This window comes from Tachypleus tridentatus, unplaced genomic scaffold, assembly GCF_004210375.1.
Source record: "Tachypleus tridentatus isolate NWPU-2018 unplaced genomic scaffold, ASM421037v1 Hic_cluster_2, whole genome shotgun sequence".
NCBI classification, from domain to species: Eukaryota; Metazoa; Arthropoda; class Merostomata; order Xiphosura; family Limulidae; genus Tachypleus; species Tachypleus tridentatus.
Window position 1 is genome coordinate 26,847,595 of NW_027467782.1, and position 13,590 is coordinate 26,861,184.

At 30.6% G+C, this 13,590-nt stretch overlaps 1 protein-coding gene across 1 annotated transcript; it reads right to left on the reverse strand.

Moving 5' to 3' along the window:
* On the reverse strand, positions 1-9,440 carry LOC143242451 (anoctamin-2-like). The gene is made up of 8 exons (XM_076485856.1): positions 9,415-9,440; positions 9,017-9,141; positions 7,892-8,044; positions 6,419-6,471; positions 5,242-5,420; positions 3,160-3,265; positions 1,598-2,339; positions 1-1,408 (listed from the first exon to the last, which is right to left on the reverse strand). The coding sequence occupies exons 1-7, from the start codon at positions 9,423-9,425 to the stop codon at positions 2,139-2,141; spliced, it is 828 nt and encodes a 275-aa protein (XP_076341971.1). The 5' UTR covers positions 9,426-9,440; the 3' UTR covers positions 1-1,408; positions 1,598-2,138.
* Between the last annotated feature and the right edge of the window lie 4,150 nt (positions 9,441-13,590).

Below are 13,590 nucleotides of genomic sequence, written 5' to 3' on the forward strand. Positions count from 1 at the left end.
TTTTGATATACATGCAATTTATTTACAATATTTTAATGCAATATAAATGTAAACAAAACACACCGTATCTAAAGAAGAATTCTCTTCCAACATTTGTCTTTACTTAAGTACATTTTTACTCTTATGTGGCTCGCTCGTTCTCTCTGGGCAGGACGTGATTTAGCACTTAGCGTGTTGGATTGTGGATTCGTGGTTCGCATCCCATTGCAGAAACAAATCGCGCAAGCACTTTGTGGTTTTCAGTATACCGTAAGAGTGATGGTCAAATGATGTAATCATAATAGTCCAAGAGTTGGTAGTCAAGTGATTTGATTATGATAGTCTGAAAGCAGATGGTCAAATGATGTAATCATAATAGTCCAAGAGCTGGCGCCCTTGTGATTTGATTATAATAGTCTAAAAGCTGACGGTCAAGTGATGTAATTATAATAGTCCGAGAGTTGAAGGTGGGTGTTATTTAGCAGCTTCCTTCCCTCTAGTGTATCAGTTGAAATCTAGGGGCGGTTGCTGTTACATAAATATTCGAAACAAATAAACTAGTGTTTATTCACTTTAAAATTTTCATTCACCCTAACGAGTGATTCAAATTATTATTAAAGGATTATGACAAGTACATACTTAAACACAAATCTGTTAAAAACTGAAGTTGTATCCAATACATCTAGGTGAATATTCACTATTTTTCAATGATGCACACATTTATAACAGTAAGTACTAATTCATAAACTGAAGTTTTCATTAACTTTAAAGAATTTTCCTTTGAGTTAATCAAATAACTTTAGTGTACTCTTTGTTACAATCATTTCAAGAATTTTTCTGTTGATAATTTGACAGCACACTTAAAAAAAAAACAACTGACAACCAACGTATATTGACACTGATAAAAACAATATAGATGACAAATTTTGAACTAAAGAAAGGAAGGTTAAGATAAATTTCCTCTGAACAAAATTTAGTTCAAGATCTTTATTAAAAACAGCTTCTTTTCACTAAATCTACTTAACAATGATTTAAAAAGTGATGACCAGTGTAAAAATTAAAAACTTTAATTCCTGATTTATCATTATTTTAAAACACTGGAACTTAATATTGTGGAGACACTAAAACAGTTCAAAGAGTAAACATTATCTTAACAATGGTGTTTCTGAAACAAACTCTGAACACAAGTTTGAGATTCATACACAAATGACAAAGTTGATAACAATTTGGAACCGTGACAGATTGTAGCATTTGTTGTTGATCTGTTAACACTGTTCAAGTCTTGTTCTTTAGAATTCTGATGGCACGTCACCTTGAACAAGGTGCAGGAGCAGGCATATTACTTCATTCTACAACTCTGGAATGGTCTTCCACTTCTATAGTATCATCTTCACAATGTTTGGTTCTACCTGTGTATTCAGAGATTCTCCTAAATCAGAAAAAAACACAAAAAAACGTGCTCAGTAATAATAGTAGAAAACTGAATATGAAATTACATTTAATCAATTGTGAAACAGACTTCAGGGAAAGGAACAAAACTATGTAACAGCACCAATGTCATTAAAAGAACACACTGTAAATATAATAATCAATTTACATTTTCTTTAGTTTTACTTACACAGTATTTCATTAAGTGTGTGTGTGTAACATAAGTGTTTATTTTGATTTCCTGCAGTATTCTTGTTCTAAATTCAGATTGGCTCCCGAGACCTAAAAGGTTGCCGACACCTGTTCTAAAAGATACGTGAAAGATAGAAGTTTGGTTAAAAATAATGAACACAATATTCTCACAACTTTTAAGTACTTATAAACATTCAACAAAAGAAAATATCAATGTTATAATACAAGACAGTTTAAAACTGTTGTCACCAAGATGGTGTAAACATTAAGTATATAAACAAAAATAAATAATTTGTTTAAGATTTAACAAGGTTTGACCTTTGAGGTTGAAATACATCAAATGTTAAGTGAAAGAAGAAATTTTCTAAATAACATAGACTTTTGCAAAGTTTAAAACGTACTTGTTCTTGTGGCACATATATGTATGGAAACTGTATTCCCTGTTGGACTTCATTGACCATAGATATTTGATTAGATGTTATTATCAACCTGTTCACTTACCTCTTAAACAGGAAAAAAACTCTGCCTTGTTCAAATTTTTAAATATTACCAATCTGTGAAATAATGTGTTCCAAAATCATGGTGTTTCCCTCCTTCCAAGATATTTTGCTCTTTTTTAGTTCTTCTTCAATAATCACATCATTGACGATGTGATTTTCATGTCTAATCTGTAGTTTCACAGACTTTGGAATGTCTGGTATTAACCAACAAATTAGAGTTGTCATGATGAATACAAGACACTAAAAAAAGGAAAAACATAAGTTTCACTGGAGCAGTTTTTAAAACATAATCCTTTTACATAACACTGTTTAACCAATACAGATTATAAAACTTTATGAACAATGATTAAATCATGAAGTCTTCTTAAATTACTAATGAGCATGTACAGTCATTCAGAACAGTATCAGTGCTACATAATAAGAAAAACATTCTACTGGATGAACAGAAGCCACAAAAAAATCTAACACTTATAGAATTGGGTAATAAAAAGGATAGTTTATTAACAAAAATGATTAATCAATCCATTTTGTGAAGGATAACTTAGTAAATGTTACTGAAACTTTTAAAAACATTCTAGGATTGTCCTGGCTGTATTAAAATGTATTACCTTTTATACTCTATTTATGTTGCTTCATTAAAAACAACTGAACATAGTTATAATGTTTATACATTTTCAGTCTCAGTAAATGTTAAAAAGTTTCCAACTCCCTTGAAGTTAATTTAATACAGCAATTCTCAACTGGTTCTGTGGGTTTATGTACACCTAAACATATATTTAGCTTCCTCAAAAAAAATTTAAATTACAAATAAAAGGTGTTTTAATAAAAGCTATTCACACTTTATATTTGTTTTGAAAACTTTGGTTAAATAAAGTCTCAGGTTAGTTCTACAATTAACATTTAAAAATATTCTATCTTTTGAAGAAAGAAGGTTGTATTTTATGTCCTTAAGTGAAAGCTACTGTTAATTGATTTATTTTAGTATAAACTAAAAATGAACTGCAAATGTAATTAAGTTTAATCAAAAATAAGATCTATAATTTGAAAAATTGTTTCCAACCACAAAAATAGAAACGAAAACCAAGCGAGCTGTAGCCAGCTGCCAATATAACGTCTTATATTCATATTTGTTGCTTGCTGTTGGGGGCTCTCTATAGTCTTGGTACCTGAAACCATGAAATAAAATGACCTTAAAATAGAAGCCAGCATTTTAAACAACTTATTTTATAGTGGATGTTTTGCATTTCATAAAATTTTAACTATACCTTAAAATTGTTATCTGTACTCAGACAAGTTTTTTAAAATAAAGTTAACTTTCTAACTTAAACAGCTAAGTACATTTTATGCTCTTATATGAACAGCAATATCCAAGTTTGTTAGCAATATCAAATTGTTAGAAATTAATTCTATAGTTTTCTTCCAAAAGTTCCTTTGAAATCCTATTGAGTGAGGAGATGTTGTTGGAATTTTGTGGCTCTGATGTCTGGGAAATATTAATAGATTTGTACCAACAGAAAAGAAATAACATCATCGAAGGGTTTACTCTTCAAATTCTATTGTTTTATTTAAACAATATTTGTGTATCAATCCTGAAATACAGTCATTAAGAGAGTCGATGTAGTTGATTCAAATTTTGCTGAAGATAAAATCAGTAAAGTTCTCTCTCTTGAAGATGTATAACTTTTTACTGCACATAAAACAGAATCTAGAAACAATCCTTTCATCTTCCTCGGAGAAAAATGTATTAAAGTTTTGTACAAATGTTACTTCTTTCAGAATAAAAAATAAAACTGATGGTGAATGTTATGAAATCTCTTGTGATTATTTTAATGTTTATAAAAGGATAATAAAATTTCTGTTTAGTACTATGAATAATTATGTTACATTAAAAAATATTGCATAATGCACTTGAATAGAATTGTAAAACAACTGTTATTTCTAACTAACCCACAATTAGGTTTATAAAAAAAAACAAAAAAACAAATTCATTACTACTTAAAGCAACACTTTTTGTCGAAACCCATCAGGCTAGCTTCGTGAAGTATTGGCTTTGACTGCCGAAACAAAAAGAAACTTGCCTGATTTATGGATAGAATACACTCTTTTTATTAGTTATATAAATACAACCAATTGTCCAACAGCAATATAAATGAGAATTACACATATTTCTTGAAAAACAGAAGATAATACAAGGATTTGTCATTTGGGTTGAAATTTTATATTCGGAGTTGTTAGTATCTGCTATATGTACGTTTCTAATTGGTTGAACAATCTGAAACCCTTACAAGAGGAGAGAAAAAAATATTTGTAAATGAAAATTCAGAGCATCACCAGATTGTGTAGAGAAGTATATTCATTTTTTTAACTTAAGAATTAAATCTTATGTAATACTAATATTTAAGTCATAAAGTATCTTTTTGTACCAAGTTTAATAATATGTATTATTTTAAGTAGTTTAATCAACCCTTTATTGTCTCCACCCACATATCTACACACATGCTAGATATCACCTACAGCATTATATTTGCACATGCCAAACATCATTTCAATCCATATGTCTATGCATACGAGACATAACTTTCATCGAAATATCTACGCATACCAGATATCTTTTCCAATATGTCTGATCATGCTAGACATCATTTCCACCCCTACATTTAACATGATAGACATCATCTGTACCCATCTATCTTTGCATGCTAGGCATCATTTCCACCAACTTATACATGCCAAATGTACCATGTTGCATTCAACTGCCTTGAATCTGGTTCATTGTGGTAAAATGTTGTTGCAATGATGAAAAATACTTTCATGGATGATAACTTTGAAACTAACTCAATAAAATGGTTGTACCTTGCACAATTTGATATCCCATGTCAATAGGGTTAAAGTTTGAATCTCCGTAAAATGGTAGTAACTTGTGCACTTTCATGTCCGATGTCAGTAGGGTTAAAGTTTGAATCTACGTAAAACGGTTGTAACTTGTTCACTTTGATGTCTCACGTCAGTAGGGTTAAAGAGACACCACACTGGTATCCCATGCCAGTTGGGTTAAAGAGACACCACACTGGTTCTTAATCACACATACATTGTTTTCTATGCTCTGTTAATTTGAAACAATAAAACAAAAATTAACACTTACTTGCAGTATTCCACACTGGTGTCAGGTTCAGAAAGAATATTCAAATCACCAGGAAAGTCACTGATGTTGAAATCTGACAGAGTAAAGTTCAGAAATCCATTCAGTGACCCATCTGGTGAAATGAAAACTTTATAAAATGTCTCCTCTATAAAACTTGATGTAAAGGCAATAATTAGTGCCTGAAAAGTAAGAATATAGAATTAACAGTTCAGAAAATAACACACTTTCTTTCACCTTAAATAATATACTGTAATATTATTTAGTTTGATTGTGTAAGAGCAAACATTATTAAGTTTCACACCATTAAGTATATTGGACAATGTAGAAGAAAATATTCACATGTGTAAACGTCATAGTACACAGTTAACTGGGTTTGACATTGTGGATTATAATAAAATTCACTGTGTTAAATGTCTATTGCATCACTAACCATGCTTGATAGAACAGAAAATAATAGCATTTTCATCTTAAATTTCTTATGACATTGTTACTTTTATATTAAATGAACATCAATTTACTATATAGAATTATTATACTATATAATTCCAAAATAAAGTAATAATATGGTGACACTGTACTTCAAGTGATCAGAAAGGTCAAAAACAATTTATTGTTTCTATTGACATCAATATGTAATACATTATAAACTCCTGTCTCTTCATAATAGTAACAATTAAGTTTCTATATCACATCAAAATTGTGATAGATCAACACCATGACAATTCTTCAATGCACAAAATTTCGTCTTTAATTAATAACAACCATTGGTCAGTAAGTGTAAACTTGTAAACTGACTCACAAAAGAAATCACATCAATGTATTTTATAAACCCACTAAAGGTGCTTTAGAAAATCACTGCAGAAAGAACACAAGTACACAGAAATTCTAAAAGAGATCATATTAAGTTACAGTTTTGGAACTGACCTATACTATATTAATTACATTAATTTAATAATCACCTTAAACATCAAACGTTTCTCAAAATAATTTCATAATTTAGATAAAATTTGAAAGGAAATGCAGAGTTTATTTCACTTATAATGATTCTTAAGGTGTCTCACTCTAATATCATACATGTGTATGAAGCATTCCTTTATCACTGTAATCAATGTATGTGATATTACTAACAGTTAGTAAAGAACAAGTACAAACATTGCTCATAATTCTCTGTACTTACATTTGTGATGACAGAAATCTTTCCAACAGAATTAAGAATTCTGTACCATATTCCTATCAAAATAGAATCAACCTATTAGGATAACTGGAATATATTTCAATAACTTTACTGTCTAATCTTTTTATTATTTTTTTGCTTACAAAACAATTCTCTTTCATTAACATTACATTCATGTATAGAATGGATTATATATATCTCAGCTAAGTTATGAATTAATACTTATCACTAAAGACTAATCAGGAGTTATTAATTAACTCTAATAATTCTTCTCTGTATATTTAGTGTAAAAAAATCAAGGTTTGAAATAAAACAAACTTCAAAGTATGAATATTACATTACTTCACTATCTGGGTAACTAGAAATGTCATAATGAAAATACCTGAAAGGCTAAAATCCAAATATTTCTTACAACTGATTGGTTCACACATGACTGTCAAATGATTGTTATTATTTACTAATAACAGTCCTCACTCAGTTAATGGAAGAGTGTTTGTATGTCACAAAGAAGTTGGGTATCACAACATTATTGTCTACATTTTAAGAGCTTCAGACTGTGATTTCTAACAGATTTACCATGATACATTTGTTTTAGTACCTACATTTATTTCAATATAGTTTTCCTTTTTTGCATGTGATGTATATTGTTGGCTATGTATTGCACAAGTCCCATCTGTTCTTGAAATTTGCAGAAGAATCTCAAGAGTAAGATTTAATATTTATTTATTTTATGAAAACACTAGCATCTTCCAACTTTGGTGATTATTCTAGAAACTCACAATAAACTATATAAACCAACATGCCAAGAGCAGGAATAATATTATTAGTCAGTTAAAGTCAGTGTGATATAGGCCTCAGAAGCTATTATTGTGATTAACACCAATTAATCATAAAACTACAAAATTGGGAACCAGGTATGCAGTAGATTTTGAACATTACAAACCGTTCAATTTGGGATATTATTTTTCTACAAGGACATTAAATAGCATTCCTGGAAAAGTCAGTTTGTAATCAGTGCAAAGCCATACAAGATAGCCAGCTTAAGTGATGTGTGACAGTCTCAACTCGGATTGAATTTGCTTGTTATGGACCTGAACTGTCGATAAAATATCTGGTTCTAGATCATATATAAAACTCAGTATTGTTTCTAAAACTCTTGTACCTAAACCCTAATTTGTAATAACTATAATTATAGTTTGTGTCGTTTTTCTTTTTGCATATTTTAATATATTTGTGTCATAATAGAGAACAGTGCATGCCAATCTTGTTGAGAAATATCATATTTTAATACATACTAACATTTAAATAACAACTAAATTCAAATTAGTGATTATTTAGAGCAATAATACATAATGTATGTAACATAATAAATCAGAGACTTGTCTGAAATAAAAAATATGTAACATTATCAATTTACTTTCTTCTTAACAGACTAAAACTAAACAGCTTGCTGTATTCACCACACTGTGCACTCACCAATGTTCTTAACTCTTTCTGCAACAGGTCGTCGTAAGAAAGTGATAAACTTCCTAGCATCGAGCCTGATTTCTGTGATGTTGTTTAGTAAAGCAAATAATGGTGCCAGAGGAAATGCAACCACAAAAATTGTGACAAATCCAAACTGCAACACTGGAGAAGGGGAACAAATTACAGAAACGTTTATTAATTGAACTGTACATTTAATGTTTGAGGAAGTTTTTATGATTTAGACAGTTAAATATATTAATGTAATTAGTGGACTACAATAACAATAATACATGTGGTGACTCCTTGGAAGTATCACACTTTATTACACAGAAATTCTAACCTTACGGTGTTGATTCAGGTCTAAAGGTGGTTGAATAAGAGATTTAATTTCTAGTTTAACATGAAAGTCAAGACAGAAACATTAACATCAAAATCAAGTAGCATATTAATAATGTTTCATTTAAAAAACAAACAAACTAAAACACAGACAAGGACCTTTAAAATTGCTGTTCCAAAAAATACTAATCATTGAGGTGGTGTAGCTGTTTTACAGGTATTTAATAAATGTTTCCTCTATACATTAAACTGTTCTGAAAAACAAGCTGAAACCCATAACATTAAAAAAAAATTTCTTTGTTTGTTGTTAAATGCAAAGTTGTACGATGTGGAATTTGACCCATAACCACAGCGGGAATCAAATGTTTAATCTTAGCATTATAATCCTTCAGGCTGAGCAATAAACACAATTCATATCCATTTCTACATCATCAAAAACATTCTAAATGCTGCTCCAACTACATTTTTCACATACATTATTATCATATCACACATTTCATTTTTACTGTTAATTATACATTATATATCTAAAAGTATTTTAAACTACGTTGGAGATACTTAAAATAATTATATTTCATTCATTTCCATAGTAGTCAGTTACTCAGTTAACTACAATTAGAATAACTTGATTTTAAGGCTCTTGAATGATGTACAAACTACAAGGTCATTGTTAAAGATCTAACATTTTTCACAGACATGGAAAAAAGTACCATTTTAATCTGTTCTAGTTTTTATGTAGAACATATGTATCTATTAATGTAATTATTTTCACATCATTATTTTAAACTTAAGCCTTACCCATTTCAAGATATTCACTAAAAAGACCCAGTTCTTCTTGGTTTATTAAGTTGTAGTCACTCTCCCACTGAGTGGGTGCATGGTTTTTATGCACTGACCACTTCTTGTAAACCCGTAACAGCCATCTAGATAAATACAAAAATATTTTTACCTAGTTTTAAAATAATATCAGTTTTTGTTGTTGACATGAATGTATAAATAGTTTAATTTTACATACAATCTGACATACTACATGTTTGACTGAACATTAATAAACTATGAATCTTGAACATATCAAAATCACTTTTTGAAAAAAAAAAGTACAACAGTTCTAATATCTCAAAATGAGCCAACTGTCATAGAAAATGTTCTTACATGAAATTATTACAATAAATGTCTATTTTAACTAAAAAACTTACGGAACACCCATTTCCACCACGGCGTTAATGAACTGCTTCCCTGCCACAATTATAGCTAACTGTAAAGAGAGTTCAAACAAACACCCTCCTGTTCCACACTAGAAATAAATGTAGAAAAACAGTTTCAAAATTACTGTGGCAATACCACTTTAAAAAATATCTCAGAAAGGACACAAGACTGAAAAGTACAATAAGATATAAGTTAGTGAGTGAGAGCACTAATAACTTGCCCAGGATCAAATGGTCCAAAAAAATAATGTTTCAAACCTCAAAATTTAAAGAATGTGTGTGACTAACATGAAAAACTTTGATTGATTCTTCATAGTTTAAGTTTCTCATGACAGGCTCAATCCCAGGAACTGACCTAACAATTATTCTGTGCTTGTTATAGTATTACAATGTATTCACATCATTTGGCAGGCTTTAAGTAAACATAAAATGTTTTTGCACACCAAAGATTATATTTTTGATGGAGTATTTTCACTAAAAATGTATCTGTGAATACTTACATATGTATAGATGAATAAATAGAGAATTTCTGTTTGCTAGTCTGAATGTTGATTTCCGTGTTTAGCTTAAAAATACTTTTCTTAGTCTCAAAATTTCAAACCTTTTTCTGTAATATCTAAACCTAAATCCTTGTTAGTGGTGTAACCCATGAAGCAGTGAAGAATGACTGTCTGAATGACTTTAAATTGTGATATTAAACTACTTATGTTTATACTAAATAGTTTTATGCTCATAATAGTGTGTGTATGTGTATACATTGTTAAATGTTATTGTTTTATTGCCTTTATAACCCCTAACTAATTACTATTCATGCCTTAATAAGTTGTAAATCATGTGACAAATATGCAGCTCTTGCTATGCTTTTGAATTCCATTATGCACGAGCTACTCATGAACATTTTTAAAATATTACTATTATTATTAGTTTTTTGTTTGTGTGTTTTTTTGGTGTGTTTTATTTTAATTTTGCGCAAAGCTACACAAGGGCTATCTGCAGTAGCTGTCCCTAATTTAGCAGTGCAAGACTAGGGGAAGGCAGCTTGTCATCACCATCCAGTGCCAACTCTTTCACCAACAAATAGTGGGATTGACTGTGCCATTATAACGACCCCACGGCTGAAAGGGCGAGCATGTTTGGTGTGACGGTATTCAAACTCGCCACCCTCAATTTACGAGTCGAGTGCCTTAACCACCTGGCCATGCCAGGCCTATTATTATTAGTAGTAACAGTAGTACTTATATTACTCAATCTAACCTAACTGATCTAAAGATATTTCTATTTTTAAACAATAATTTCCCATGGCAATCAAGGTTAAATTGAAAGCAAAATATGGAATTTTATTTACAGGAAACATTGCAATATGATAAATCACTTGACAGATGAAAACCATGGCTTTCTATTGGTTTTAAGTAATACTGAACTGAGTGGCTTAAACACTTATTGGTAATTTCTAATATAGAGGACGTCACAAGTGGGTGTGGCAAGATAGATTTGATTTCATGTCTCTGGAACCAAATAATATCAAACGCTATGAAAATTATAGTATGTCTTAGTGAAATTATATAATAATAAGAGATTTACATTAAATTTCATTTTCTACTTCTTGAGGGGTGGTAAATAAATTAGAGAAGAAAAGGCCTAGAGAGAAAATGTTACAATTCTTACACTAGAAAATTCTAGTTTTTTATTTTAAATATTGCCTTCTGGAAGTAAAATCTTTAAACTTGTATACTATTAAAATATGGATCAAGAGCTATGTTTTCAGAGTTTATTTATTAGTATATCATAAAAAGAAAATACTTTAATCAACTTTTGAATGTAACTCACTAAAACCTTAAGACATGCACAGAAAAAAATGTCTACAGAAATAGGGTTAATATTGCTATTTTTCCCAGCCAACAGGAAGTGTTCTTTGAATAAAAATCAAGATTTCATGTTTTTTACCATGAATTTATGACTTCAGGTCCCAAATACCAGTGCAAATACAGGACTTCTTATAGTTATTTGACTGATTGCTATTATGTTATTGAGCAAAACATTGTCTAACCAGGTTTCAGATTGAGCATATACATATTGTTAAAGTAGGTCATAGATCAGTGTTGTCTGTGTAAAGTAGATTACCTCAAACAGTGCTGGTTAGTAAGGTCATGTGGGAGTTTATGTACATATATCAAAATGCAGTTTGTTAGAACAAGAAAGAAGTAATTTAGGTATGTTACTTTCTAATCTAAATTACATTTGTCTGTGTATAAATGAATAATTATTACTGATCTTGGATCTTATCTAAGCCTAGATCTATACTACTGCTAGTAGCAATAAAACAATGCAGGTGTCCTAATGATACTCAGGCCTAAACACAGGTCTGAGCAACACTGAATGATATGTGCAAATTGGAGATAGTTTTACAATGCTTTATGTTTAGTGTCATTTCTACAACACAGTGACAATGCTGGATACTTATAATTTCTTGGGATAAAATTTCAAAAAACCAAAAATTCTTTTGAATATGTCTAAGAGACAACTTAAAAAAAGAACATTGGAAAAGAAAATCACAAAAGTCCTTAATTATAGAACATATTTAGTTTTATAGATACAGTATAAAATCAAATCCTATTTGCAAATTTCAACTTAAACTAAGAACAAACAACACAATTATTAATAAAATATTCCCTTCAATGTTTCAGTTACTTTTTAACTTATTATTTAAATTCTTAACTCATAATATCCTTACGTATTTAGAAGTTAATTAAGTTAATGGCCATTTTGGCCAACTGACCACCATTTTGCATACAATCTTCACATGACTATATCAACTTTAAAGAGACTTTACAACATTCATGTTTCAATATTACCAGGAGATATAAATGAAAGTCTGAAAATGGTAAGTTGTCTTAATTATTTTGGTAGTGCAAAAGTAAATAAAAAGGTAGGATTTTATAAATAATAAACTGCAAACAACAACATGATGTTATTTATTATGACTTAAAGAACAGAAAAGTGGCAATTACATTCCAGTTTTAGTTTCTTAAAAATTACAAGATTACTGGGAAATTAAAAGCCTCTAGAAGGCTTATTTTCTAAAGTTATCTAAAAATAAAAGTTAACATTTTACTTAAACTGAAAATTGTTTCCAATAATACTTACCATCACCAACACTCTAGCTAGAATCTCACATTGATAAAAGTGTAGGGGCAGTGCAGGCATGATCCACACACAAAGCATTTGTATAGAACAGGAATGTACCAAGAGAAAAGTGGTACAAGAGTGTGGAAATTACACCATACCTCTATGACAAATATGCTCTTCACTTGGAGCTTTGTTCCTAAATCAAAGGCAGAACAGAATATGAATAATCATCAGGTAGGCCACCCTGACCAGACAGCCAAGATTCTATGGCTCAGGGTTGAAATTAAGGGGTTGTAGTACCTATATCCCATGTTGCTGGCTATGGTTATCAGACCACAATGTTATATGTGTATATATACACACACACACACTTTAGATACCAACATGTAACCACAGAATGTTGCATTTGGCACCATCAGAATAACGACACGAAAGTAAGCAACACTTAACGAGTCCAAAAGGTAACACCCGAGGCTAGGAATAATGGGATCCCATATGTCATACTCAACAAATGAACAGAACTCATCTGGTAAGGAATTATGAACATTTGTTTTCAGTCTCTAACCAAGTGGATAAGGTGTATTCTACTTAACCCTGGAATTATGTGGAACCTGCACTCAACCAAGGACTTACAATGGAATTGCTTTAGTTTCAAAATTATGATATAGTGAACCAACCTCCATAAATGATAACCAAACTGGCACTGATCAAAGAGAAGGGTTTTGCACTCCCCAACTAGATAACTGTATGCAAAATATGAACCAAATTTATGAGTAGGTTCCCAGGAAGGCTGGAGCCACTCTTTCTGAAAGATGAAAAAAAAGATCTAGAAACCCTAGAAGGAAGACCCCTGACTTTGCCCTCTTCTCCAAGAGTGGTTGAACACACTCAAAAACTTTGGTGGAAAAGCCTCTTGTCTGCCACAGATTCTCAAGCTCCACTAATACAGCCTGGTGTGCTAAAATGCACTGGGAGACCTGAAAACAGAGCTCTGGAAACTGTGCAATAGGTGAATCAAGTTCCCTACATTTTTTCAAAGCA

Excerpts from the sequence above, each read along its gene's own strand:
- LOC143242451 (XM_076485856.1), bottom strand. Across the intron at positions 6,472-7,891 it reads AGAAAGAGTTAAGAACATTG|GAATATGGTACAGAATTCTT; the intron begins GTGAGTGCACAG and ends CTATTTTGATAG. Across the intron at positions 5,421-6,418 it reads AGATTTCTGTCATCACAAAT|GCACTAATTATTGCCTTTAC; the intron begins GTAAGTACAGAG and ends CTTACTTTTCAG.